The 26,180-nt window shown below is 48.3% G+C and overlaps 1 protein-coding gene across 1 annotated transcript in view; it reads right to left on the bottom strand.

Annotated features, from left to right (window-relative positions):
• The window catches only part of prkg1b (protein kinase cGMP-dependent 1b), a 422,934-nt gene that overhangs the window by 149,833 nt on the left and 246,921 nt on the right, over nucleotides 1-26,180 (bottom strand). Inside the window, exon 5 of the mRNA XM_078412759.1 lies at nucleotides 19,000-19,063. Within this exon, the coding sequence (XP_078268885.1) occupies nucleotides 19,000-19,063 (64 nt within the window). The remainder of the gene's footprint in view (nucleotides 1-18,999; nucleotides 19,064-26,180) is intronic.

Genomic DNA, 26,180 nt, shown 5'->3' with positions numbered 1-26,180 from the left:
CTTCCTGAGAGGAGATACCTTCGGCCCACCGAGTCTGTACTGGTCAGCGATCACCCCGTCCACTAGCACTAACCAACACACACTGGGGCCGATTTTTACAACTGCCGAATGTGTTTGGTGCTCCAGTCATCCACCTGCCTCTGCGTTAAAAACTTACACCACACATTTTTGGGAAGCATATCTGAGGAAGGATGTGCTGGCTCTGGAGAAGGTGTGAGAGAATGATCCCAGAAATTAGTGGGGTAAACTTATGATGACGTTTGAGGGCTCTGGGCCTGTGCTCGCTGGAGTTTAGAAGGATGAGGGGGGGGAATCACATTGAAAACTTACCGAATAGTGAAGGGCCTGGATAGAATGGATGTGGGAGAGTCCAGGACCAGAGGGCACAGCCTCAGAATAAAAGGGACGTACCTTTAGAAAGGAGATGAGGAGGAATTTCTTTAGTCAGAGGGTGGTGAATCTGTGGAATTCAATGCCACAGAAGGCATGTGGAGGCCAAGTCAATGGATATTTTTAAGGTAGAGATTCTTGATTAATACGGGTGTCAGAGGTTATGGGGAGAAGGCAGGGGAATGGGGTTGAGAAGGAAAGATAGATCAGCAATGACGGAATGGCGGAGTAGACGTGATGGGTCGGATGTCCCAATTCTGCTCCAGCAGCATAATCAAGACCGAGTCGGACGCTGGCCACTCCCTTTTCTCCCCACTCCCATTGGACAAAATGCATAGAAGTGTGAAAACACACACAACCAGTAGGGTTGCCAACTGTCCCGTATTTGCCGGGACATCCCGTATTTTGGGCTAAATTGGTTTGTCCTGTACGGGACCGCCCTTGTCCCGTATTAGGCCCGGGGGGGGGGGGGGGGGGGGGGGGGGGGGCGTTGTAGTCCTGGAAGCGACTGGAGCGACTAAGCTTGTAAAACACTGGAATTTAGAGGGATGAGAGGGAATCTTATCGAAACATATAAGATTATTAAGGGGTTGGACACGTTAGAGGCAGGAAACATGTTCCCAATGTTGGGGGAGTCCAGAACCAGGGGCCACAGTTTAAGAATAAGGGGTAGGCCATTTAGAACAGAGATGAGGAAAAACTTTTTCAGTCAGAGAGTTGTGAATCTGTGGAATTCTCTGCCTCAGAAGGCAGTGGAGGCTAGTTCTCTGAATGCATTCAAGAGAGAGCTAGATAGAGCTCTTAAGGATAGCGGAGTCAGGGGGTATGGGGAAAAGGCAGGAATGGGGTACTGATTGAGAATGATCAGCCATGATCACATTGAATGGCGGGGCTGGCTCGAAGGGCCGAATGGCCTACTCCTGCACCTATTGTCTATTGTCTATTGTCTATTGGATGCTGTAGGCCCGGACACTGTAGGCCCGGATAGTGTAGGTCCGGACACTGTAGGTTCGGAGTCCCAGGCGCCGCCTAACGGAGGTTGCCTAGCAACCCGCCTCCAGAACCGGGCGGCCGCCATTGGTGGAACGGGAGCACGTGGCCGCTGGCTGGGTGAGGTCACGTGGGGCGCGGGGCGTTGACGTCACCTAGTCCCTTATTTGGGAGTGAGAACCAGATTCAGGGACAGTTTCTTCCCAGCTGTAATTAGGCAACTGAATCATCCTACCACAACCAGAGAGCAGTGCTGAACTACTATCTACCTCTTTGGTGACCCTCGGACTATCCTTGATCGGACTCTGCTGGCTTTACCTCGCACTAAACGTTATTCCATCATCATGTATCTGCACACTGCCAGATGGGCAGGCCATGTCGTCAGAATGCCCGAGAGTCGACTGCCAAAACAGCTTCTGTATGGAGAACTGTGTCAGGGCAAGCGCTCAGTAGGAGGACAGGAGAAACGGTTTAAGGACTGCCTCAAAGTGTCCCTCAAAGACTTGGACATCAACCTCAGCACTTGGAAGTCTCTTGCTCTGGACCGTCCAACCTGGCGTAGCAAGCTCACCACAGGAGCCCGTGCAGCAGAGAACAGGCGCACTGCAGAGGCCCAGAGGAAACGCACCGCGCGCAAGGCCCGGGCTACCTCCACTTCCACTGCAGCACCCATCCACTTGTGTCCTACGTGTGGGCATGCCTTCCGGGCCCGGATTGGCCTCACCAGTCACTCCCGGACCCACAGTCACCAAGCCTCCAACTGAAAGTGAAGTCATGGTCATCTTCGAACCCGAACGACGAACGACAACAACATCTGCACACTGTGCACGGCTCGATTGTAATCATGTATTGTCGTTCCACTGGCTGGTTAGCACGCGACAAAAGCTTTTCACTGTACCTCGGAACACGTGACAATAAACTCAACTGAACTGAACTGAACAGATGCAGCCCGGCCCGCTGACTTCGTCCAGCAGTTTGTTATTTTTTGCTCCCCTCTTCCGTTTGCTATTGAGGGCGTGCAGCGTAGGTTTACTAGGTTAATTCCCGGAATGGCGGGACTGTCATATGTTGAAAGACTGGAGCAACTAGGCTTGTATACACTGGAATTTAGAAGGATGAGAGGAGATCTTATCGAAACTTATAAGATTATTAAGGGGTTGGACACGTTAGAGACAGGAAACATGTTCCCAATGTTGGGGGAGTCCAGAACAAGGGGTCACAGTTTAAGAATAAGGGGTAGGCCATTTAGAACTGAGATGAGGAAAAACTTTTTCAGTCAGAGAGTTGTGAATCTGTGGAATTCTCTGCCTCAGAGGGCAGTGGAGGCCAATTCTCTGAATGCATTCAAGAGAGAGCTGGATATAGCTCCTAGGATAGCGGAGTCAGGCGGTATGGGGAGAAGGCAGGAACGGGGTACTGATTGAGAATGACCAGCCATGATCACATTGAATGGCGGTGCTGGCTCGAAGGGTCGAATGGCCTCCTCCTGCACCTATTGTCTATTGTCTATTGTCAATTGTCCATTGTCCGTACGTTCATTACAATTAATTGAGCTTTAAAAGAGCAATCGGTCTTTAGTTTATCGGACATTCCAGCAAGTAAAAGATGCTCCGGCTCCGTTTCAAGTTCAGATCCTGCCCGAGGAAGATTGGTGGAGCCCTGAGGCCATTGATGTTGAATTGTGACAAGTCAGGGCAGTCGTGTTTTTGTTTAAAGTGGCTTCACATCAATTTATTTGTAACTTCAATAAACATAGCAAGCTGTTGAAGGCACCACAGCCTGGGGGCGACCATCTGGCATGTTCCCCACTCGCAATGAAATTCGAGACTGCCGGTGCATTTCCACCAGGGTGGAGTCGCTGCCTCACAGCGCCAGAGACCCGGGTTCGATCCCGACTACGGGCGCTTGTCTGCGCGGAGTTTGTACGTACTCCCCGTGGCCTGCGTGGGTTTTCTCTGAGATTTTGTGCTTCCTCCCACACTCCAAAGACGTACAGGTTTGTAATAATAATAATAATGCATTTTATTTATATAGCGCTTTTCATATACTCAAAGACGCTTTACAGAGATTTTGAGAACATAGGGGAAATGAATAAATAGATAAATAAGTAAATAAATAAATGAACAGAGAAAGGAGACAGAAGGTGAGGTGACCTTCAGTGGTTGAAGGCAGTACTGAACAGGTGAGACTTCAGCGATGTTTTGAATGTGGTGAGTGTGGAGGAGTCTCTAACGGTTTGGGGTAGTGAGTTCCATAGGGTGGGAGCAGCGATGGAGAAAGCCCTGTCCCCCCAGGATCTGAGTTTGGTCCGGATGTGGGGGGATAGGAGATTGGCAGCGGCAGAGCGGAGGGTGCAGGTAGGAGTGTGCCTGTGGAGGAGGTCGGTCAGGTAGGATGGGGCCAGGTTATGGAGGGCTTTGTAGGTTATGAGGAGGATTTTGTACTGGATTCTCTGGTGGATGGGGAGCCAGTGGAGTTTATAAAGGACGGGGGTGATATGGTCACGGATTGAGGTGTGTGTGAGTAGACGGGCAGCGGAGTTTTGAATGTATTGAAGTTTATTGATGATTTTTGAGGGTGCGCCATAGAGGAGGCTGTTGCAGTAGTCCAGACGGGAGGTGATGAAGGCGTGGATGAGGGTTTCTGCAGCTGTGGAGGAGAGGGATGGACGGAGACGGGCAATGTTTTTGAGGTGGAAGAAGGCTGTCTTTGTGATGTGTTTGATGTGTTTGTCGAAGGAGAGGGTTTGATCAAGGATGATTCCAAGATTCCGGATGTGAGGTGAGGTGGATACTGGGAGACCATCAATGTTGAGGATGAAGTTTTGGGTGGATTTGGTGAGCGTTTTTGGACCAATGATGATGATCATTGTAGGTTCAGTCTGAAGAAGGGTCTCGACCCGAAACGTCGCCCATTCCTTCTCTCCTGAGATGCTGCCCGACCTGCTGAGTTGCTCCAGCATTTTGTGAATAAATACCAGGTTTGTAGGTTAATTGGCTTGGTATTTAATGTAAAAAAAGTCCCTCGTGTAGGATAGTGTAAGGATATGTGGGGTTCGCTGGTCAGAGCAGACCCGGTGGACCGAAGGGCCTGTTACCACGCTGTATCTCCAAGCTAAATTAAACTAAACTAGAGGTCAGGAAAGTGTTCAAAAAGAACCAAATATAATGGATAGATAATGAATGGTACACACCGATATTTTTCAAAAGCTGTTGTGTCGGAGGCAGTCCCCAAAATTACATCATCTTTTAGACTTGACTTTAGAGTTACAGCACAGAAACAGGCCCTTTGGCCCAACGAGTCTGCGCTGACCAGCAATCACCCCGTCCACTAGCACCATCCTACACATTAGGGACAATTAGGGACAACTTTACCGAAGCCAATTAGCCTAAAAACCCGCACCTCTTTGGAGTGTGGGAGGAAAGTTTTGCATACATTGCGTGCAGTTTTGTTCTCCTAATCTGAGGAAAGACATTCTTGCCATAGAGGGAGTACAGAGAAGGTTCACCAGATTGATTCCTGGGATGGCAGGACTTTCATATGAAGAAAGATTGGATAGACTCGGCTTGTACTCGCTGGAATTTAGAAGATTGAGGGGGGATCTTATAGAAACTTACAAAATTGTTAAGGGGTTGGACAGGCTAGATGCAGGAAGATTGTTCCCGATGTTGGGGAAGTCCAGAACAAGGGGTCACAGTTTAAGGATAAGGGGGAAGTCTTTTAGGACCGAGATGAGAACGTTTTTTTTCACACAGAGAGTGGTGAATCTGTGGAATTCTCTGCCACAGAAGGTAGTTGAGGCCAGTTCATTGGCTACATTTAAGAGGGAGTTAGATGTGGCCCTTGTGGCTAAAGGGATCAGGGGGTATGGAGAGAAGGCCGGTACGGGATATTGAGTTGGATGATCAGCCATGATCATATTGAATGGCGGTGCAGGGCCGAATGGCCGAATGGCCTACTCCTGCACGTATTTTCTATGTTTCTATGTTTCTATGAAACCGAAGCCTCCGGGGAAAACCCAACGTGTAAACTCCGTACAGACAGCACCCAGGAGGTCAGGCTCGAACCTGGGTCTCTGGCGCTGTGAGGCAGCAAGCTCTACCCGCTACGCCACTGTGCCGGCCCTAACATTTAACCATAAAGATTCCTTATTAATCCTTTCTCATTCCCGAAGACCAAATCTAAAGTAGCCTGTTCCTGTGAAGTCCAGTCTCTGCGTGGCAATGCTCTGAAAAACAATCCCTAAGCACATTGCACAAATTCTCCTTCTGCTTTGCCAGTTTATTTCATGCGATCAATATGTCGGTCAAAAAATCACACACGATGATTGCAGTTTCCTTCAAACACGCCCTAGACTCTTCCCCATTTACGCTCTGATGCCCTACAGCTCTCACCAACTTCTACAGGTGCACCGCAGAAAGCATTTCACCGGGATGCATCACAGCACGGCTTGGGAACAGCCCCATCCAAGACACTGCAGAGAGTTGTGAACCCAGCCCAGACCATCACGCAAACCAGCATCCCTTCCATTGACTCCATCTACACCTCACGCTGCCTCGGCAAGGCCACCAGCATCATCAACAGTTGTACAGGGCCTTGGTGAGACCGCACCTGGAGTATTGTGTGCAGTTTTGGTCTCCTAACCTGAGGAAAGACGTTCTTGCCTTAGAGGGAGTACAGAGAAGGTTCACCAGATTAATCCCTGGGATGGCGGGACTTTCATATGGGAAAAGACTGGATAGACTGGGCTTGTATTCGCTGGAATTTAGAAGACTGAGGGGGGATCTTATAGAAACATATAAAATTCTTAAGGCGTTGGAGAGGCTAGATGCGGGAAGATTGTTCCCGATGTTGGGGAAGTCCAGAACCAGGGGTCACAGCTTAAGGATAAGGGGGAAGTCTTTTAGGACCGAGATGAGAAAACATTTCTTCACACAGAGAGTGGTGAGTCTGTGGAATTCTCTGCCACAGAAGGTAGTTGAGGCCAGTTCATTGGCTATATTTAAGAGGGGGTTAGATGTGGCCCTTGTGGCTAAAGGGATCAGGGGGTATGGAGAGAAGGCAGGTACGGGATACTGAGTTGGATGATCAGCCATGATCATATTGAATGGCGGTGCAGGCTCGAAGGGCCGAATGGCCTACTCCTGCACCTATTTTCTATGTTTCTATGTTTCTAAGACAATACGTGATTACAATCGAGCCATTCGCAGCGTATAGATAGATGATAAGGGAATAAAATTTAGTGCAAGGTAAAGCCAGCAAAGTCCGATCAAGGATAGTTCGAGGGTCATCAAAGGGGTAGATAGTAGTTCAGCACTGCTCTCTGGTTGTGGTAGGATGGTCATTTGGATGTTACTGGACGTTTTCTTGCACTGTACGTTATTCCCTTTATCCTGTATCTGTTCACTGAGGACGGCTTGATTGTAATCATTTATAGTCTTTCCGCTGACTTGATAGCACTGGGAGTTTGTACGTTCTGCCCGCGACCTGCGTGGGTTTTCTCCGTGATCTTCGCTTTCCTCCCACACGCCGAAGACGTACAGGTTTGTAGATTAATTGGCATTTGGTATAAATGGTAAACTTTCCCTAGTGCGTGTGTAGGATAGTGTTAATGTGCTGGGATCGCTGGTCGGTGCGGACCCGGTGGGCACTGCTCAGTTGCCTGATCACAGCTGGGAAGAAACTGTCCCCTTATTAAGTATTGTACTTCAGAGTTATCTTGAACAGATGTCGGACATTTGAATCAAGTGTTATGAAAGGCCATGTTAAGTTTGACTGGAGGAACTAATCCATCACAATCACGTTGCAGTTCCTTCTTGGCACGGATTTATTTTCACAGGACCCTTGGACCCTGGGAGACAGAGTTGCGTGTTGAAATAGCCCCTTTCAAACATGCAATGAACCCAGTGAACGTTTGATTCCCAAAAAGCTTTAAACGCTTTAAATAATTATTTTCAAAGAGTTTTGCAAATGAGTGCCCCGTTGCAAGATGCAGCTGCTGAAATCATAACAAGACGCGAGATTTACGGGGATGTCGCCAGGACTAGAGGGTCTGAGCGATAGGGAGAGGTTGAGTAGGCTGGGTCTCTATTCCCTGGAGCGCAGGAGGACGAGGGGGCGATCTTATAGAGGCGAGTAAAATCAAGAGAGGAATAGATCGGGTAGACGCACAGGGTCTCTTGCCCAGAGTAGGTGAATCGAGGACCAGAGGACACAGGTTTAAGGTGAAGGGGAAAAGAATTAGTAGGAATCTGAGGGGTAACTTTTTCGCACAAAGGGCGGTGGGTGTATGGAACAAGCTGCCAGAGGAGGTAGTTGAGGCTGGGACTATCCCAACATTTAAGAAGCATTTAGACAGGTACATTGACAGGACAGGATTGGAGGGATATGGACCAAGCGCAGGCAAGTGGGACTAGTGTTGCTGGGACATGTTGGCCAGTGTGGGCAAGCTGGGCCGAAGGGCCTGTTTCCACACTGTTTCACTCGATGACTCCATGATAAGATAACCTGGCTCACTGCATCTGGTTTAATCGTTTCATTACTTCTTCTCTGCTTTAATTGAATGTAGAACATAGAAAAGTACGACGTCTAAACTTTATTCAAAGCTTCATGGTCAGGTCAAGAACCCTGCACTAACAACAACTGGGACTTGAAAATGGCACAAAACTGGTGACTCTGTTATATAAGAAAATAACTGCAGATGCTGGTACAAATTGATTTATTCACAAAATGCTGGAGTAACTCAGTAGGTCAGGCAGCATCTCGGGAGAGAAGGAATGGGTGACGTTTCGGGTCGAGACCCTTCTTCAGACTGATGTCGGGGGTGGGACAAAGGAAGGATATAGGTGGAGACAGGCAGATAGAGGGCATAGAGTAGGAGGGCAGGAGAAATCACAGAGGGGGAGCAGCGAGAGAGCATGTTGCTAAACTCTCGTCGAAGAGAGGAGGAGAACTTCTTCAAAGTGGACATACCTCGAAGAGAAATCGCAGTGGAGCAACCAGTAGTATATTGTGTATATTGTGTTAGTGTACTGCTACTGTACATTTGAACTGTATATGAGATGCTTGTCTAATATGAATCTAAGTGCTTATGTACAGTGATACTTGTACTGAACTGTATACAAAAATGAATTTCACTGTACCTCGGTACTTGTGCTAAATAAAGTACCATAACATACCATATTCCCCAACCTAAACGTTATTCCCTTGTCATGTATCTGTACACTGTAAATGGCTCAATTGTAATCATGTATTGTCTTTCTGGTTAGCACGCAACAAAAGCTTTTCACTGCACCTCGGTACACGTGACAATAAACTAAACTGAAACTGAAATTGAAACACATAAACCGGCCTTTTGGCCCGCTATGTCCATGCCGAACTCCAGGCCAACTTCAACTATCTTTACCAACCTTAAGCTACCTCTGACTATCTTTACTTGACTTTAACACTAATAATAATATATTCCTTTATTCGTCCCACACCGGGGAAATTTACAGTGTTACAGCAGCAAAGTGGATAGCAAGAGATCATTCATTATAAATAAAAGATACATAAATTGCCATCAGTTTTCTGTGTGTTCTTAGCTGTTATTGTTGACTCGTCTGCTGGGAGCAGTGCTGGTTGTGCAGTCTCACAGCAGCGGGAAGGAAGGACCTCCTATATCTCTCCTTCACGCACTTGGGGTGAAGGAGTCTGTCACTGAAAGAGCTACTCAGTGCAGTGACAGTGTCCAGCATGGGGTGGGAGTCGTTGTCCAGCAGCGATGTTAGCTTTGCCATCATCCTCCTCTCTCCCACAACCTGCACTGAGTCGAGGGGGCAACCCAGGACAGAGCTGGCCTTCCTGACCAGCTTGTCGAGTCTCTTCCCTTCCGCCGCTGAGATGCTGCTGCTCCAGCAGACCACTCCATAGAAGATGGCCGATGCAACCACCGTGTTGTAGAAGGTCCTTAGGAGTGCCCCCTGCACTCCAAAGGACCTGAGTCTCCTTGGCAGATAAAGTCTGCTCTGGCCCTTTCTGTATAGCGCATCGGTGTTTTCGGTCCAGTCCAGTTTATTGTTGAGGTAGACACCCAGGTACTTATAAGAATCCACCCTCTCGATGTCCATTCCCTGGATGTTCACCGGTGTCGGGGGGACCTGGCTGTGCCTGTGGAAATCTACCACCATCTCCCTGGTTTTCCCCGCGTTGATCCGGAGGCAGTTCCGCTGGCACCAGTCCACAAACTCCTTGATCAGTTCTCTGTACGCCCTGTCCTCGTCGCTCGTGATGAGGCCGACAATGGTAGAGTCGGCAGAGAACTTCTGTAGATAGGAGTCTGCAGAGCTGTGCCTGAAGTCCGCAGTGTACAGGGTGAACAAGGATGGAGCTAGCATTGTTCCCTGCGGAACCCCAGTGCTGCAGACCACCCTGTGCGAGACCGGGTCCTTTGTCCTCACACACTGTGGTCGGTTGGTGAGGTGGTCCAGAATCCAGGATGTGAGGTGGTGATCCACTCCTGTACGCTCCAGCTTGCCCCCCAGAAGCCCCGGCTGGATGGTGTTGAATGTGCTGGAGAAATCAAAGAACATGATTCCCACAGTGCTATCCGGCCTCTCCAGGTGTGAGAGAGCTCTGTTCCGCAGGTAGATGATGGCATCCTCCACCCCGATGTGAGTCTGGTAGGCGAACTGCAGTGGATCCATTGATGGTCTCACCAGGGGGCGGAGATGGTCGAGGACCAGACGCTCCAGTGTCTACATCAGGTGTGATGTCAGTGCCACCGGCCTGTAGCTGTTGAGTTCCTTCGGGTGCGGCGTCTTTGGTACCGGTACCACGCAGGATGTTCTCCACAGCTGTGGAACTCTCCCCAGTTTCAGGCTCAGATTGAAGACGTGCTCCACTATCCCGCACAGCTGGTCTGCACAGGACTTGAGGAGCCTAGAGCTGATGCCGTCCGGACCAGCCGCCTTCCTCGCATCCCTAGTGAGACCGCACCTGGAATACTGTGTGCAGTTTTGGTCTCCAAATTTGAGGAAGGATATTCTTGCTATTGAGGGCGTGCAGCGTAGGTTTACTAGGTTAATTCCCGGAATGGCGGGACTGTCGTATGTTGAAAGACTGGAGCGACTAGGCTTGTATACACTGGAATTTAGAAGGATGAGAGGGGATCTTATCGAAACGTACAAGATTATCAAGGGGTTGGACACGTTAGAGGCAGGAAACATGTTCCCAATGTTGGGGCAGTCCAGAACCAGGGGCCACAGTTTAAGAATAAGGGGTAGGCCATTTTGAATGGAGATGAGGAAAAACTTTTTCAGTCAGAGAGTTGTGAATCTGTGGAATTCTCTGCCTCAGAAGGCAGTGGAGGCCAATTCTCGGAATGCATTCAAGAGAGAGCTAGATAGAGCTCTTAAGGATAGCGGAGTCAGGGGGTATGGGGAGAAGGCAGGAACGGGGTACTTATTGTGAATGATCAGCCATGATCACATTGAATGGCGGTGCTGGCTCGAAGGGCTGAATGGCCTCCTCCTGCACCTATTGTCTATTGTCTATTGATCTTCCTGAGCTCATTATCTTACACTAAACTTTATTCCCTTCATCAGTTATCCATACGCTGTGAATGGCTCAATTGCAATCATATATAGTCTTTCCATTGACTGCTTAGCACACAGAGGCATGGTGGCGCAGCGGTAGAGTTGCTGCCCGACAGCGCTGGAGACCCGGGTGTCGATCCTGATTACGGGTGCCGCCTGTACGGTAGTTTGTTCGTTTTCCCTGTGACCACGTGGGTTTTCCCCGGGTGACAATAGACAATAGACAATAGGTGCACGAGTAGGCCATTCGGCCCTTCGAGCCAGCACCGCCATTCAATGGGTTACCTTCCACATTCCAAAGACGTGCAAGGATTGTGGGTTAATGGCTTCTGTGAAGATTGTAAATGATCCCAGGTGTGTAGTAGGATAGTGCTAATGAACCGGTGGTCGTTTGATCGGCGCAGACCCGGTGGGCCGAGGGGCCTATTTCCGCGCTGTATTTTTAGTTTTAGTATTTAGTTTCGGAGATACAGCGCGGAAACAGGCCCTTCGGCCCACCGAGTCCGTGCCGACCAGCACACTAACACACTGGGGCCAATTTATATTTATACCAAGCCAAGTAACCTACAAAGCCGTACGCCTTTGGAGTGTGGGAGGAAACCGAAGATCTCGGAGAAAACCCACGCAGGTCATGGGGAGGACGTACAAACTCCCAACAGACTGCACCCGTAGTCGGGATCGAACGCAATCTCTAAAGTCTTTATCTCTATTATAGTCAGGAGAAAACCCTGATCATCTGGATATTGCTGAGAAACATCATGACGATGGCCAAAGTTACTGCAGGTCCACTCATTTAATCTAATTTCTATAATCGGCAAAGCATTCCAGAACAAGGGGCCATAGTTTAAGAATAAGGGGTAGGCCATTTAGAACTGAGATGAGGAAAAACTTTTTCAGTCAGAGAGTTGTGAATCTGTGGAATTCTCTGCCTCAGAAGGCAGTGGAGGGCAATTCTCTGAATGCATTCAAGAGAGAGCTGGATAGAGCTCTTAAGGATAGCGGAGTCAGGGGGTATGGGGAGAAGGCAGGAACGGGGTACTGATTGAGAATGATCAGCCATGATCACATTGAATGGCGGTGCTGGCTCGAAGGGCCGAATGGCCTCCTCCTGCACCTATTGTCTATTGTCATTTATTAGCTGGGAAGAGTCGTTGAATATTCACAACGATCTTATTGCAGCTGCGTTCACGTAAACACTCTTTGAAGCTCTGACATGCGTGTGGTGTACAATTCTTCGGCCTCCATCCTGCGACATTCCCAGGGATTGCGGGAGACATCTGGTGCAGGCAGTGATTGGAAGGCTGATCTTTGTCTACCCCACGGGGAGTGTTGCCGGGGAACCCAGAGAATGATTCAGCCTTCCCTCGTGTGCGATGAGAGGCTGCTGACGACAGAACAACAAGGAAGGCACAAAATGCTGGAGTAACTCAGCGGGACGGGCAGCATCTCTGGAGCGAAGGTATGGGTGACATTTCGGGTCGAGAAGGGTCTCCCATTCCTTCTCTCCAGAGGTGCTGCCCGCCCCGCTGAGTTACTCCAGCTTTTTGTGCTATCTTCGGTTTAAACCAGCACCTGCAGTTCCTTCCTACACATACAACACAATATATCTTTATTGTCATTGTACGGGGGTACAACGAGATTGGGAATGCGCCTCCCATACGATGCAATAAATCAATTAGCTAGTCAGTATTAATTTAAACAACCCAATGAAACAAATTTGAACAGTTTTAGAACAGAATAAAGTGCAAGTAGATCTGTGCTGGTTCGCTGTGCGATGTGACCAACCGGCTCAGCAAGACCGGTTCAGAGCAGCTATGGCCCTGGGGATGAAGCTGTTCCTGAGTCTGGAGGTGCGGGCGTAGAAGACCTTGTAGCGTCTGTCCGATGGAAGGAGTTCGAAGAGACTGTTGCAGGGGTGTGAAGAGTCTTTGTGGATGCTGGTGGCTTTTCTGAGGCATCGTGTGTTGTAGATGCCCTCCAAGGCTGGTAGCTGTGTTCTGATAGTCTTCTGAGCTCAATGGACTACCCGCTGAAGAGCGGGTAGTCCATAGTCCATTTCGGCTGACAACAGAACATAAGCTGTTCTTGCAGCGCCGGAGACCCGGGTTCGATCCCGACTATGGGCACTGCCTGTACGGGGTTTGTACGTTCTCCCCGTGACTTGTGTAGGTTTTCTCTGAGAAAATTTGGTTTCCAAAGAGGTAAGGGTTTGTAGGTTAATTGGCTTGGGCTTGTAGACTTGGTATAATTGAAAATTGTCCCTCGTGTCTGTAGGATAGTGTTAATGTGCGGGGATCGCTAGTCATATCATCATATCATATCATATATATACAGCCGGAAACAGGCCTTTTCGGCCCTCCAAGTCCGTGCCGCCCAGCGATCCCCGTACATTAACACTATCCTACACCCACTAGGGACAATTTTTACATTTACCCAGCCAATTAACCTACATACCTGTACGTCTTTGGAGTGTGGGAGGAAACCGAAGATCTCGGAGAAAACCCACGCAGGTCACGGGGAGAACGTACAAACTCCTTACAGTGCAGCACCCGTAGTCAGGATCGAACCTGAGTCTCCGGCGCTGCATTCGCTGTAAAGCAGCAACTCTACCGCTGCGCTACCGTCGGTGTGGATTCGCTGGGCCGAAGGGCCTGTTTCCGCGCTGTATCTCTAAACTAAGCTGGCAAAGGGCACACGGGCGGAAGAACATATAAAAATAAACGAGAACCACCAAACAGTCAGCTCTATGGCTCGGTGACACAGCTTGTAGAGCCACTGCCTCACAGCGCCAGAGACCCGGGTCTCAATCCTGACCTCAGGGGGCTGCCTGTGCGGAGTTTGCACGTTCTCCTCTGTGACCAGTTTCCTCGCACATCACAAAGACGTGCGGGTTGGTAGGTTAATTGTCCTCTGCAAACAGATTGCCCTAAACGTGTAGGCCGTGTGATAACGGAGAACTATTGTGGTGGTCGGTATGGTCTCTGCGGATCAAAGTTCCTGTTTTTATACTGTATCTCTAAACTAAACTAAACCAAACCAAATTAAATTAAAACATGAGCATGGTTTGGTAACAGCTCCATCCAAGACTGCAAAAAATTGCATAGTGTTATGGACGTAGCCCTGTCCATCACGCCAAGCAGCTCCCTTCCATTGACTCCAACTACACGTCACGCTGCCTCGGCAAGGCCACCAATATTAGCAAGGACCCGCCTCACCCTGGCCACTCCCTCTTCTCCCCTCTCCCATGTTCCCAATGTTGGGGGAGTCCAGAACAAGGGGCCATAGTTTAAGAATAAGGGGAAGGCCATTTAGAACGGAGATGAGGAAAAACATTTTTCAGTCAGAGAGTTGTGAATCTGTGGAATTCTCTGCCTCAGAAGGCAGTGGAGGCCAATTCTCTGAATGTATTCAAGAGAGAGCTGGATCGAGCTCTTAAGGATAGTGGAGTCAGGGGGTGTGGGGAGAAGGCAGGAACGGGGGGTACTGATTGAGAATGATCAGCCATGATCACATTGAATGGCGGTGCTGGCTCGAAGGGCCGAATGGCCTCCTCCTGCACCTATTGTCTATTGTCTATTGTCTATAAAACCACGTGATCACAAATATTAGACAAAGTGAGTTATTTTTATCGGCTGTGGCTTGCAGCTGACTTCTCGAGAGCATCGAACCCCCAAGAGAGCCTTCACTTGAACTGAGGCAGATTGCCAAAGCCAGTTGGACTGGTTCCTCATGGCTGCATCACAAGACATCTTCTCTCCTCTGCCTCGTTGATCTGTCCGCCATTACGTGTTCAACATCTTTGCAACTGATGGAACAGAATGACAAAAGGCTAAAAAGGCACGCCTTTTTGGCTTTTGATTAGACTATTTTGGGAGACACAGCCTGGAAACAGGCCCATTCGGCCCACCGAGTCCACGCCGACCAGCGATCACGGACACTATCCGACACACGAGAGGGACAACTTACAATTTGTACCCAAGCCGATTAACCTACAAACCTGCACGTCTTTGGAAGCGTGGGAGGAAACCGGAGCACCCAGAGAAAACCCACGCAGTCACAGGGAATTTAGATTTTCTTTTAGATTTTTTTAGATTTAGAGATACAGCGCGGAAACAGGCCCTTCGGCCCACCGAGTCCGTGCCGCCCAGCGATCCCCGCACATTAACACTATCCTACACACACTAGGGACAATTTTTACATTTACCCAGTCAATTAACCTACATACCTGTACGTCTTTGGAGTGCGGGAGGAAACCGAAGATCTCAGAGAAAACCCACGCGGGTCACGGGGAGAACGTACAAACTCCTTACAGACGGCGCCCGTAGTCAGGATCGAACCTGAGTCTCCGGCGCTGCATTCGCTGTAAGGCAGCAACTCTACCGCTGCGCCACCGTGCCGCACTCATGAATGAATGAATGAATGAATGAATGAATGAATGAATGAACTAATAAGTTTATTGGCCAAGTATGTGCACATACAAGGAATGTGCCTTGGTGTTCCGCTCACAAATGACAACACAAACATACAGTTGACAATTAAGAATAAAGCATAACGACATCAAAACAATAAGGATACAACATTGCGGTCAAAAATGAACCCGGAACAGAAATAGACTATTTGGCACATCGAGTCTGCTCCACCACTTGATCGTGACTGACCTACTTTCCCCTCTCAGCCCCCTTCTTCTGACGGGGTTGACGCCCTTACTAATCAAGAACCTATCAATCTCTGCTATTAGGAAGCCCCGTGACATGACCTCCACTCCTGTGTGTGGCAATAAATTGCACAGATTCACCACCTACAGGCTACAGAAATTCCTCCTCAACTCCATTCTGAAGCACGACCTTTAATTCTGAGGCTGCGCCCTCTGGTTTTAGACTCTCCCGTTACTGGAAACATCCTTTCCACGTCCACTCTATCTAGGCCTTTCGTTATCTGGTAGATTTTAATGAGACACCTTAGGAGGTGTTCATCTAAGCTCCAGCGAGCGCAGGCCCAGAGGCTTCAAACGATCCTCATATGTATCATCCCAATCGTCTCCGGGATCATTCCCCTGGATCGTCCTGTCCATTTTCTCCGGAGATGCTGCCTGACCCACTGGGTTACTCCAGCACTTTGTGTTTTGCTCATGATTCCAGCATCTTAGTTTAGTTTAGTTTAGTTTAGTTTAGAGATAGTTTAGAGAACAGCCCCTTCAGCCCACCGAGTCCTCGACGACTAGCATTATCCTAGAAACACGGTGGCGCAGCGGTAGAGTTGCTGCCTTACAGCGAATGCAGCGCCGGAGACTCAGGTTCGATCCTGACTACGGGCGCCGTCTGTACGGAGTTTGTACGTTCTCCCCTTGACCTGCGTGGGTTTTCTCCGAGATCTTCGGTCTCCTCCCACACTCCAAAGACGTACAGGTATGTTGGTGAATTGACAGGGTAATATGTAAAAATTGTCCCTCGTGTGGGTAGGATAGTGTTAATGTGCGGGGATCGCTGGGCGGCGCGGACCCGGTGGGCCGAAGGGCCTGTTTCCGCGCTGTATCTCTAAATCTAAAAAAAATCTAAATCTAAAAATGTACAATTTTATCGAAGCCAATTAACCTACAAACCTGTACGTCTTTGGGAGTGTGGGAGGAAACCGGAGCACTCGGAGAAAACCCACGCAGGTAACGGGGAGAACGCACATACAAAAACCCCGTACAGGCAAGCACCTGTAGCCAGGATCGAACCCGGGTCTCTGGTGCTGTAAGTGCTGTAAGGCAGCAACTCTACCGCTGTGCCCACAGTGCAGTTGCGGTTCTTTCTGCAGTTCCGTTGCAGTTTTATATCTGCAGTGCCTCGGATCTCCTTTTTGGACAGTTTGGTTCAGATCCAATACGTTACTTCCAAAGCTGAGACCACATTATCAGTGAGGATGTCAACACGGGATGAATCATGAACACAGGGGATGAATCATGAGCACAGAAATGAAAACAACACTTAGCACCAGATGTTTAATATTGCACAGAGTATTTTCCAAACAAACCAGACAGTTAAAATTGTGCCGAAGAATTAAATTGTGTTGTGGGGGAACTAGCTGCATCGTCATATCAGCGCATTGTTCATCGCAGTGACCTGAGGCAGAATAGAACCTGCCAACAAAATGAGTCGGTGGAAACTGCAGATGCTGGTTTGAACCGAAGATAGACACAAAAAGCTGGAGTAACTCAGCAGGTCAGGCAGCATCTCTGAAGGGAAGGAATGGGCAACATTTCTGGTTGAGACCCTTCTTCAGACTGGTTAGGGATAAGGGGAAATGAGAGATACAGACGGCGATGTGGAGAGATAAAGAACAATGAATGAAAGATATGCAAAAAGGTGACAATGATAAAGGAAACAGCCCATTGTTAGCGACTAGGCTTGTATACACTGGAATTTAGAAGGATGAGAGGAGATCTGATTGAAACGTATAAGATTATTAAGGGGTTGGACACGTTAGAGGCAGGAAACATGTTCCCAATGTTGGGGGAGTCCAGAACAAAGGGGCCACAGTTTAAGAATAAGGGGTAGGCCATTTAGAACTGAGATGAGGAAAAACTTTTTCAGTCAGAGAGTTGTGAATCTGTGGAATTCTCTGCCTCAGAAGGCAGTGGAGGCCAATTCTCTGAATGCATTCAAGAGAGAGCTGGATAGAGCTCTTAAGGATAGCGAAGTCAGGGGGTATTGGAGAAGGCAGGAACGGGGTACTGATTGAGAATGATCAGCCATGATCACATTGAATGGCTCGAAGGGCCGTATGGCCTCCTCCTGCACCTATTGTCTATTGTTTGTTGGGTAAAAACGAGAAGCTGGTGCGACTTGGGTGGGGGAGGGATGGAGAGAGAGGGGATGCCGGGGGGGACCTGAAGTTGGAGAAATCAATATTCATCGTGCTTCAGTTAAATTGAGCATCCTGGTCGTGAAATCTTCACACTGTCATCGGCTAGTCCTCAGGCTGCCACTTGGACTCATGCTGCCTCGGCAAGGCCAGCAGCATAATCAAGGACAAGTCACACCCTCTTCTCCCCCTCTCCCATCGGGCAAAAGGAAGTGTGAAAACGCACACCTCCAGATTCAGGGGCAGTTTCTTCCAAACAGTTATCAGGCAACCGAACCATCTTACTGCAACCAGAGAGCTGTGCTGAAATACTATCTGCCTCATTGGTGACCCGTTAGTGACCCGTTTGATCAGACTCTACTGGCTTCACCTTACACTAAACGTTATTCCCTTATCATGTATCTATCTGTACATCGTGAATGGCTCGTGTATTGTAGTCTTGTATTTAAGGTGAGGCAGGAAAGATTTAATAGGAACTTGAGGGGTAACTTTTTCACACAAAGAGTGGTGGGTGTATGGAACGAGCTGCCAGAGGAGATAGTTGAGGCAAAGACTATTGGAATGTTTAAGAAACATTTAGACATGTACATAGATGGGACAGGTATAGAAGGATATGCCATAGTACCTGCCTCAACTACCTCTCGGTCCATACACCTACCAACCTTTGTGTAAAAATGTTATCCCTCGGGTTCCTATTAAATCTTTCCTCCCTCACCTTAAACACTATGTCCTCTGGTAATCAATTCCCCTAATCCAGGCAACAGGCTCTGTGCATCTACCCGATCTATTCCTCTCATGACTTTACACACCTCTATAAGATCAACCCTCATCCTCCTGCGCTCCAGGGAATAGAGTCCCAGCCTGCTCAACCTCTCCCTTTAGCTCAGACCCTCGAGTTCTGGCGACATCCTCGTAAATCTTCCCAGCACCCTTTGCAACTTGACAACGTCTTTCCTTTTACATGGTGCGCAGAACTGAACACAATACTCGAAATGGGGCCTCACCACCGTCTGACGTAGCTGCAGCATGACCTCCCAACTTCAAAACTCAATACTCATGGCTGATGAAGGCCAATGTATCAAAAGCCTTTTTGACCACTGCGTCCTCCTGTGGTGCCACCTTCAAGGAACGATGTACCTGCGTAAGAACATGGTTGTCGATTGAATAAAGGGTATATGTTTTAGGTGCCTTTACTCACCTCCTCCAGTACATCGGCTAGTTTGCTGAGGATTTCTTCTGAAATGTTTTGAAATGTCGGTACACTGTAGAATAAAAGGTTTCCTCATTAGCCGCATGTCATATAACGAGACTATTAACCAACTGCCGTTAATTAAACAAAAATCCGAACATAAAAGAGATAGTAGATTAAATAGTCCAATTAGAGTCATAGAGTATGACAGCGTGGAAACAGGCCCTTCGGCCCTAAGCTGCCCACATCGGCCAACATGTCACATCTACACTGGTCCCACTTGCCTGCGTTTGCCCCATGTCCCTCTAAACCTGTCCTATCTGTGTGCCTGTCGAAATGTTTCTTAAACGTTGCGATGGTACCTGCTTGAAAAAGATACCCCTCAGGTTCCTATTAAACCTTCCCCCCCCCCCCATAAACCTATGTCCTCTGGATAAGTCATCAATTTACTCTTGACGAAAAGTCTTGACCTGAATTCTTACCTCTGTTTATCTCTCTTCACGTATGCTGTCTGACCTGATAAATATTTATAGCATTTTCTGTTTTGGTTTTGTTCGCACATCTCAAGCATAGTCAATGAATATCAAAGTCAAAGCAAGGCTTTCTTTGTGACTTGGTTTAAAATTAATGTTAAGTTATGACTTCTTATCTAATTTAAAGGACAGGAACTCAGCTCATTTAGTTTCCAAAAGAAAATCCTGAGAGGTCCCTTTTTTTACTTCGTTACTTTAGAATGAAAGAAGGGTCTCAACCCGAAACATCACCTATCCATGTTTAGAGTCATAGAGTCATAGATAGATACAGTGTTGAAACTGGCCCTTCGGCCCAACGTGCCCACACCGGCCAATATGTCCCAGTTGCACTAATCCCACCTGCCAGCATTTTAGATTTTTTTTTTAGATTTAGAGATACAGCGCGGAAACAGGCCCTTCGGCCCACCGAGTCCGCGCCGCCCAGCGATCCCCGCACATTAACACTATCCTACACACACTAGGGACAATTTTTACATTTACCCAGTCAATTAACCTACATACCTGTACGACTTTGGACATGTGGGAGGAAACCGATGATCTCGGAGAAAACCCACGCAGGTCACGGGGAGAACGTACAAACTCCGTACAGACGGCGCCCGTAGTCAGGATCGAACCTGAGTCTCCGGCGCTGCATTCGCTGTAAGGTCCACATCCCTCCAAACCTGTCCTATCCACGTACCTGTCTAACTGTTTTTTAAATGTTGGGATAGTCCATGCCTCAACTACCTCCTCTGGCAGCTTGTTCCATACATCCAGTTTAGTTTTGTTTTTAGTTTAGAGATACAGTGCAGAAACAGGCCCTTCAGCCCACCGAGTCTACACCGACCAGCAATCCCCACACACTAGCACTATCACACACACACACAAAGGACAATTTACAATTTTACCAAGCCAATCAACCTACAAACCTGCATGGCTTTGGAGTGTGGGAGGAAACCGGAGCACCCAGAGAAAACCCACGCAGGTCACGGGAAGAACATACAAACTCCGTACAAACAGCACCCATAGTCAGAATCAATCCCGGGTCTCTGGCGCTGCGAGGCAGCAACTCTACCGCTGCGCCACTGTGCCGCCCATCTCTGTTCTCCAAAGATGCTACCGGACCTGCTGAGTTACTCCAGCTCGCTGTGTCATAGAAACATAGAAAATAGGTGCAGGAGTAGGCCATTCGGCCCTTCGAGCCTGCACCGCCATTCAATATGATCATGGCTGATCATCCAGCTCAGTATTCCATACCTGCCTTCTCTCCATACCCCCTGATCCCTTTAGCCACAAGGGCCACATCTAACTCCCTCTTAAATATAGCCAATGAACTGGCCTCAACTACCTTCTGTGGCAGAGAATTCCACAGACTCACCACTCTCTGTGTGAAGAAATGTTTTCTCATCTCGGTCCTACAAGACTTCCTTCCCCCTTATCCTTAAGCTGTGACCCTTGGTTCTGGACTTCCCCAACATCGGGAACAATCTTCCCGCATCTAGCCTCTCCAACCCCTTAGTGTCCTTTTGTATATAAATATCAACTTCGAGGGAAGTCAATAGACGTGTATAAAATTACTGAGAAGCATAGATGGAGTAGACAGTCAGAACCTTTTACCCAGGGACGAAAATGTCCAACACAAGAGGGCGTAGCAAAAAGGGCGAGAGGGGTGGAACGATTAATTCAGATGTGGGGGGCAAGTTTTTCACACAGAGAGTTGTGGAGGCCTGGAATGCGCTGCCAGAGGTGGTGGTGGAGGCATATATGGTAATGGCATTTAATAGGCTTTTAGATAGGCACATACAAGTGATATGCAAGGATTAGAAGGATATAAGTCACATACAAGCTGATGAGCTCAGTTTAACGGCATTATGTTCAGCATAAACATTATGGGCCGAAGGGCCCGTTGCTGTGCTGCGCTGTTCTATGTTCTATGTTAGACAATAGCCAATAGACAATAGGTGCAGGAGTAGGCCATTCGGCCCTTCGAGCCAGCACCACCATTCAATGTGATCACGGCTGATCATTCTCAATCAGTACCCCGTTCCCTGCCTTCTCCCCGTACCCCCTGACTCCGCTATCCTTAAGAGCTCTATCCAGCTCTCTCTTGAAAGCATTCAGAGAACTGGCCTCCACTGCCTTCTGAGGCAGAGAAATTCAAGAGAATTCTTATATATTTACTCAATTGGCAAAATGGGATTTTAAAACTAAACAAAGGTAAACTTACGGGTGTATTTATACTGTCATTACACAGAGTTGGGAAGAAATTGTAGATGTGCTTCCACTAGACCATAAGACATAGGAGTAGAATTAGGCCTAATTCTATATTTCCAGGGAAAACAATCCAAGTCCCTCTAACCTCTCCCAGCTATTAAAGTTCAGTTTAGTTTACTTTACTTTTCTTTACTTCACTTTAGAAATACAGCGCAGAAACAGGCCCTTCGGCCCACCGTGTCCACACCGACCGGTAGTATAAGAAAATAACTGCAGATGCTGGTACAAATCGAAGGTATTTATTCACAAAATGCTGGAGTAACTCAGCAGGTCAGGCAGCATCTCAGGAGAGAAGGAATGGGTGACGTTTCGGGTCGAGACCCTTCTTCAGACTGATGTCAGGGGGGGCGGGACAAAGGAAGGATATAGGTGGAGACAGGAAGATAGAGGGAGATCTGGGAAGGAGGAGGGGAAGAGAGGGACAGAGGAACTATCTAAAGTTGGAGAAGTCGATGTTCATACTGTTGGGCTGCAAACTGCCCAGCGAAATATGAGGTGCTGTTCCTCCAATTTCCGGTGGGCCTCACAATGGCACTGGAGGAGGCCCATGACAGAAAGGTCAGACTGGGAATGGGAGGGGGAGTTGAAGTGCTCGGCCACCGGGAGATCAGATTGGTTAACGCGGACCGAGCGCAGGTGTTGAGCGAAGCGATCGCCGAACCTGCGTTTGGTTTCGCCGGTGTAAATAAGTTGACCGACCGGTGATCACCCCGTACACTAGCAATATCCGACACACTAGTGGCCAATTAGCCGACAAACCTGCGTGTCTTTGTGAGTGTGGGAGAAATCTAAAGTCTGAAGGTTTGTGGGTTGATTGGCTTCTGCAACTTGTCCTCGGATGGTCGGATAGAACTAGTGGGCGGGTGATCACTGGTTTAGATTTTTAAAAAGATTTTTTTAGATTTAGATTTAGAGATACAGCGCGGAAACAGGCCCTTCGGCCCACCGAGTCCGCGCCGCCCAGCGATCCCCGCACATTAACACTACCCTATACACACTAGGGACGATTTTTTTCATTTACCCAGTCAATTAACCTACATACCTGTACGTCTTTGGAGTGTGGGAGGAAACCGAAGATCTCGGAGAAAACCCACGCAGGTCACGGGGAGAACGTACAAACTCCGTACAGACGGCGCCCGTAGTCGGGATCGAACCTGGGTCTCCGGCGCTGCATTCGCTGTAAGACAGCAACTCTACCGCTGCGCCACCGCGCTGCCCTTGTTGGCGCGGTGTCGGTGAGCCAAGGGGCCTTTGCCCACACTGCATCCTGGAACTAAACTCTAACTGAACTAAACTAAACATACCGGCAAGACAATCCGTCTTTCAGTTTCCAATATCGCGGAACCTCAAAATTAATGCATGTTGCAAATAGACAAGACATTTACGATTTATTAAAGTCTAATTACAATTAAAAGTTTAATATTAACCGGTCATGAAGCACTACCACCCCCTAATGACAAAATCAGCCATCAAAACTCTGGACCAAATTTGCAATATAAATCTGAAGATTCATCAGTTATGAGGTCACCATGCTCCCAGTAATGAAACCTTCATCAATCTGTTTGGCAAATAATGTTTCGCTGATCCTCAATAAGTACAATCGTTCTGGCTTTGAAAGCAAATTAAAGATACGAATCTGCCGTCTGACACAAAAAAAAAGATTTATTCTGTTCACATAAGGCAATTGCCTAAACCTTTTTACAACTGATTCACGTCAGGAATAGGTCACAATAGACAACAGACAATAGACAATAGGTGCAGGAGTAGGCCATTCGGCCCTTCGAGCCAGCACCGCCATTCAATGTGATCATGGCTGATCATTCTCAATCAGTACCCCGTTCCTGCCTTCTCCCCATACCCCCTGACTCCGCTATCCTTAAGAGCTCTATCCAGCTCTCTCTTGAATGCATTCAGAGAATTAGCCTCCACTGCCTTCTGAGGCAGAGAATGCTACAGATTCACAACTCTCTGACTGAAAAAGTTTTTCCTCATCTCAGTTCTAAATTGCCTACCTCTTATTCTTAAACTGTGGCCCCTTGTTCTGGACTCCCCCAACATTGGGAACATGTTTCCTGCCTCTAACGTGTCCAACCCCTTAATAATCTTATACGTTTCGATAAGATCTCCTCTCATCCTTCTAAATTCCAGTGTATACAAGCCTTGTCGCTCCAGTCTTTCAACATATGATAGTCCCGCCATTCCGGGAATTAACCTAGATAGGCCTCAACTTGAATCGTCACCTACAGTATCCATGTTTTCCAGTGATGCTGCCTGACCTGCAGAGTTACTCCAACACTTTGTGTCATTTTATAAAAATCTACATCCCATGTGGTTTTATAAACCTTAGCAAGGTCACCTCTTCACCTCTGATGCTCCAGCAAGTCCCAGCCTACCCAGCCTCTCATTATAACTCAAGTCCTCCACATCCTTGTGAATCTTTTCTACACCCTGTCCAGCTTAATGACATCCTTCCTGTAGCTGGGTGACTAGATCTGTACCCAGTACTCCAGGTGCGTCTCACCAAAGGCCTCCTCCATTGTCAGAGTGAGGCCACAAGCAAATTGGAGGAACAGCACCTCATATTTCGCTTGGGCAGCTTACACCCCAGCGGTATTAACATTGATTTCTCTAACTTCAAGTAACCCTTCCCAATGCATCCCCTCTCTCTCCATCACCCCACCACACTGGTCGTCCTGTTAGTTTTACTGTTCGTATCCCCTCGTTTCCACCTACTCTCCTGCCATCAATGGACCATTGTGGGCTCTTTGGCCATCGGTGCCGGCTCTGATTTGTTCGGTACCTTTTCACACCGCGAGTTTCCCTCTCCCCTGACTCTCACACTGAAGGAGGGCTTCGACCCGAAATGTCACCTCGTCTGGAGCGACTAAGCTTGTATACACTGGAATTTAGAAGGATGAGAGGAGATCTTATCGAAACGTATAAGATTATTAAGGGGTTGGACACGTTAGAGGTAGGAAACATTTTCCCAATGTTGGGGCAGTCCGGAACAAGGGGCCACAGTTTAAGAATAAGGGGTAGGCCATTTAGAACTGAGATGAGGAAAAACAGAGAGTTGTGAATCTGTGGAATTCTCTGCCTCAGAAGGCAGTGGAGGCCAATTCTCTGAATGCATTCAAGAGAGAGCTGGATAGAGTCTCTTAAGGATAGCGGAGTCAGGGGTTTAAGGGGAGAAGGCAGGAGCGGGGTACTGATTGAGAATGATCAGCCATGATCACATTGAATGGCGGTGCTGGCTCGAAGGGCCGAATGGCCTCCCCTTGCACCTATTGTCTAGTGATAGTTTTACTGTTCCACCTACTCTCCTGCTATCGATGGACCATTGTGGGCTCTTTGAATTGGTGCCGGCTCTGATTTGTTCGGTACCTTTTCACACCTCGAGTTTCCCTCTCCCCTGACCCTCACACTGAAGGAGGGCTTCGACCCGAAGCGTCACCTCGTCCTTTTCTCCAGAGATGCTGCCCGACCCATTTTCGTGTCTATCCTCACCAATGACTTGTGGACTTGCAACATAACGTCCCAACTCCTGTACTCAGTGGCCCCGACCGATAAAGGCAAGCGTGCCAAATGTCTTCTTCAACACCCTGTCAAAACGTTTCTTTTTTGTTACTTGGCCAGATCTATTTATATAAAACGTGAGACTGAAGTCTGTGAAAACAAGGCCATGTGTGAGGGGAAGAAGTACTTAACAGAGGTGAAACCTGCGTACTTGTTGAAAATTACCTTGTCATGCAGATTTATGGGGGATGAAAAAATAAACTTATCCCAGAGAAGATATTTCATGGCAGCAGGACTATTGGGAACGGGATCAAACATCAGGAGGAGTTTCTTTCGAAGGCTGGAAAGTTACAGCAGTTACTTTAGTCCAGTTTAGCTTAGAGATACAGCACGGAAACAGGCCCTTCGGCCCACCGAGTCCGCACCGACCAGCGATCCCCGCACACCGACACTATCCTACACACACTAGGGACAATTTACACTTACCCCAAGCCAATTAACCTACAAACCTGTAAGCCTTTGGAGTGTGGGAGGAAACCGAAGATCTCGGAGAAAACCCAGGCAGGTCACGGGGAGAACGTACGAACCCCGTACAGTCAGGATCGAACCCGGGTCTCCGGCGCTGCAAGCGCTGTAAGGCAGCAACTCTACCGCTGCGCCACCGTGCCGCCGTGCCACCAGCTTCTTTACATATCTTTCATTCATTTGTTCTATATCTTTCTATATCGTCCACATCTCTCGTTTCCCCTTTCCCCTGACTCTCAGTCTGAAGAAGGGTCTCGACCCGAAACGTCACCCATTCCTTTTCTCCAGTGATGCTGTCTGACCTGTTGAGCTGCCCCAGCATTTTGTGTCTATCTTCGGAAAGTTAGTTTAGATTAGTTTAAA

The sequence above is a fragment of the Rhinoraja longicauda genome, chromosome 16 (genome assembly GCF_053455715.1).
Source record: "Rhinoraja longicauda isolate Sanriku21f chromosome 16, sRhiLon1.1, whole genome shotgun sequence".
NCBI lineage: Eukaryota > Metazoa > Chordata > Chondrichthyes > Rajiformes > Arhynchobatidae > Rhinoraja > Rhinoraja longicauda.
This window is presented reverse-complemented; position numbering and strand designations above follow the sequence as displayed.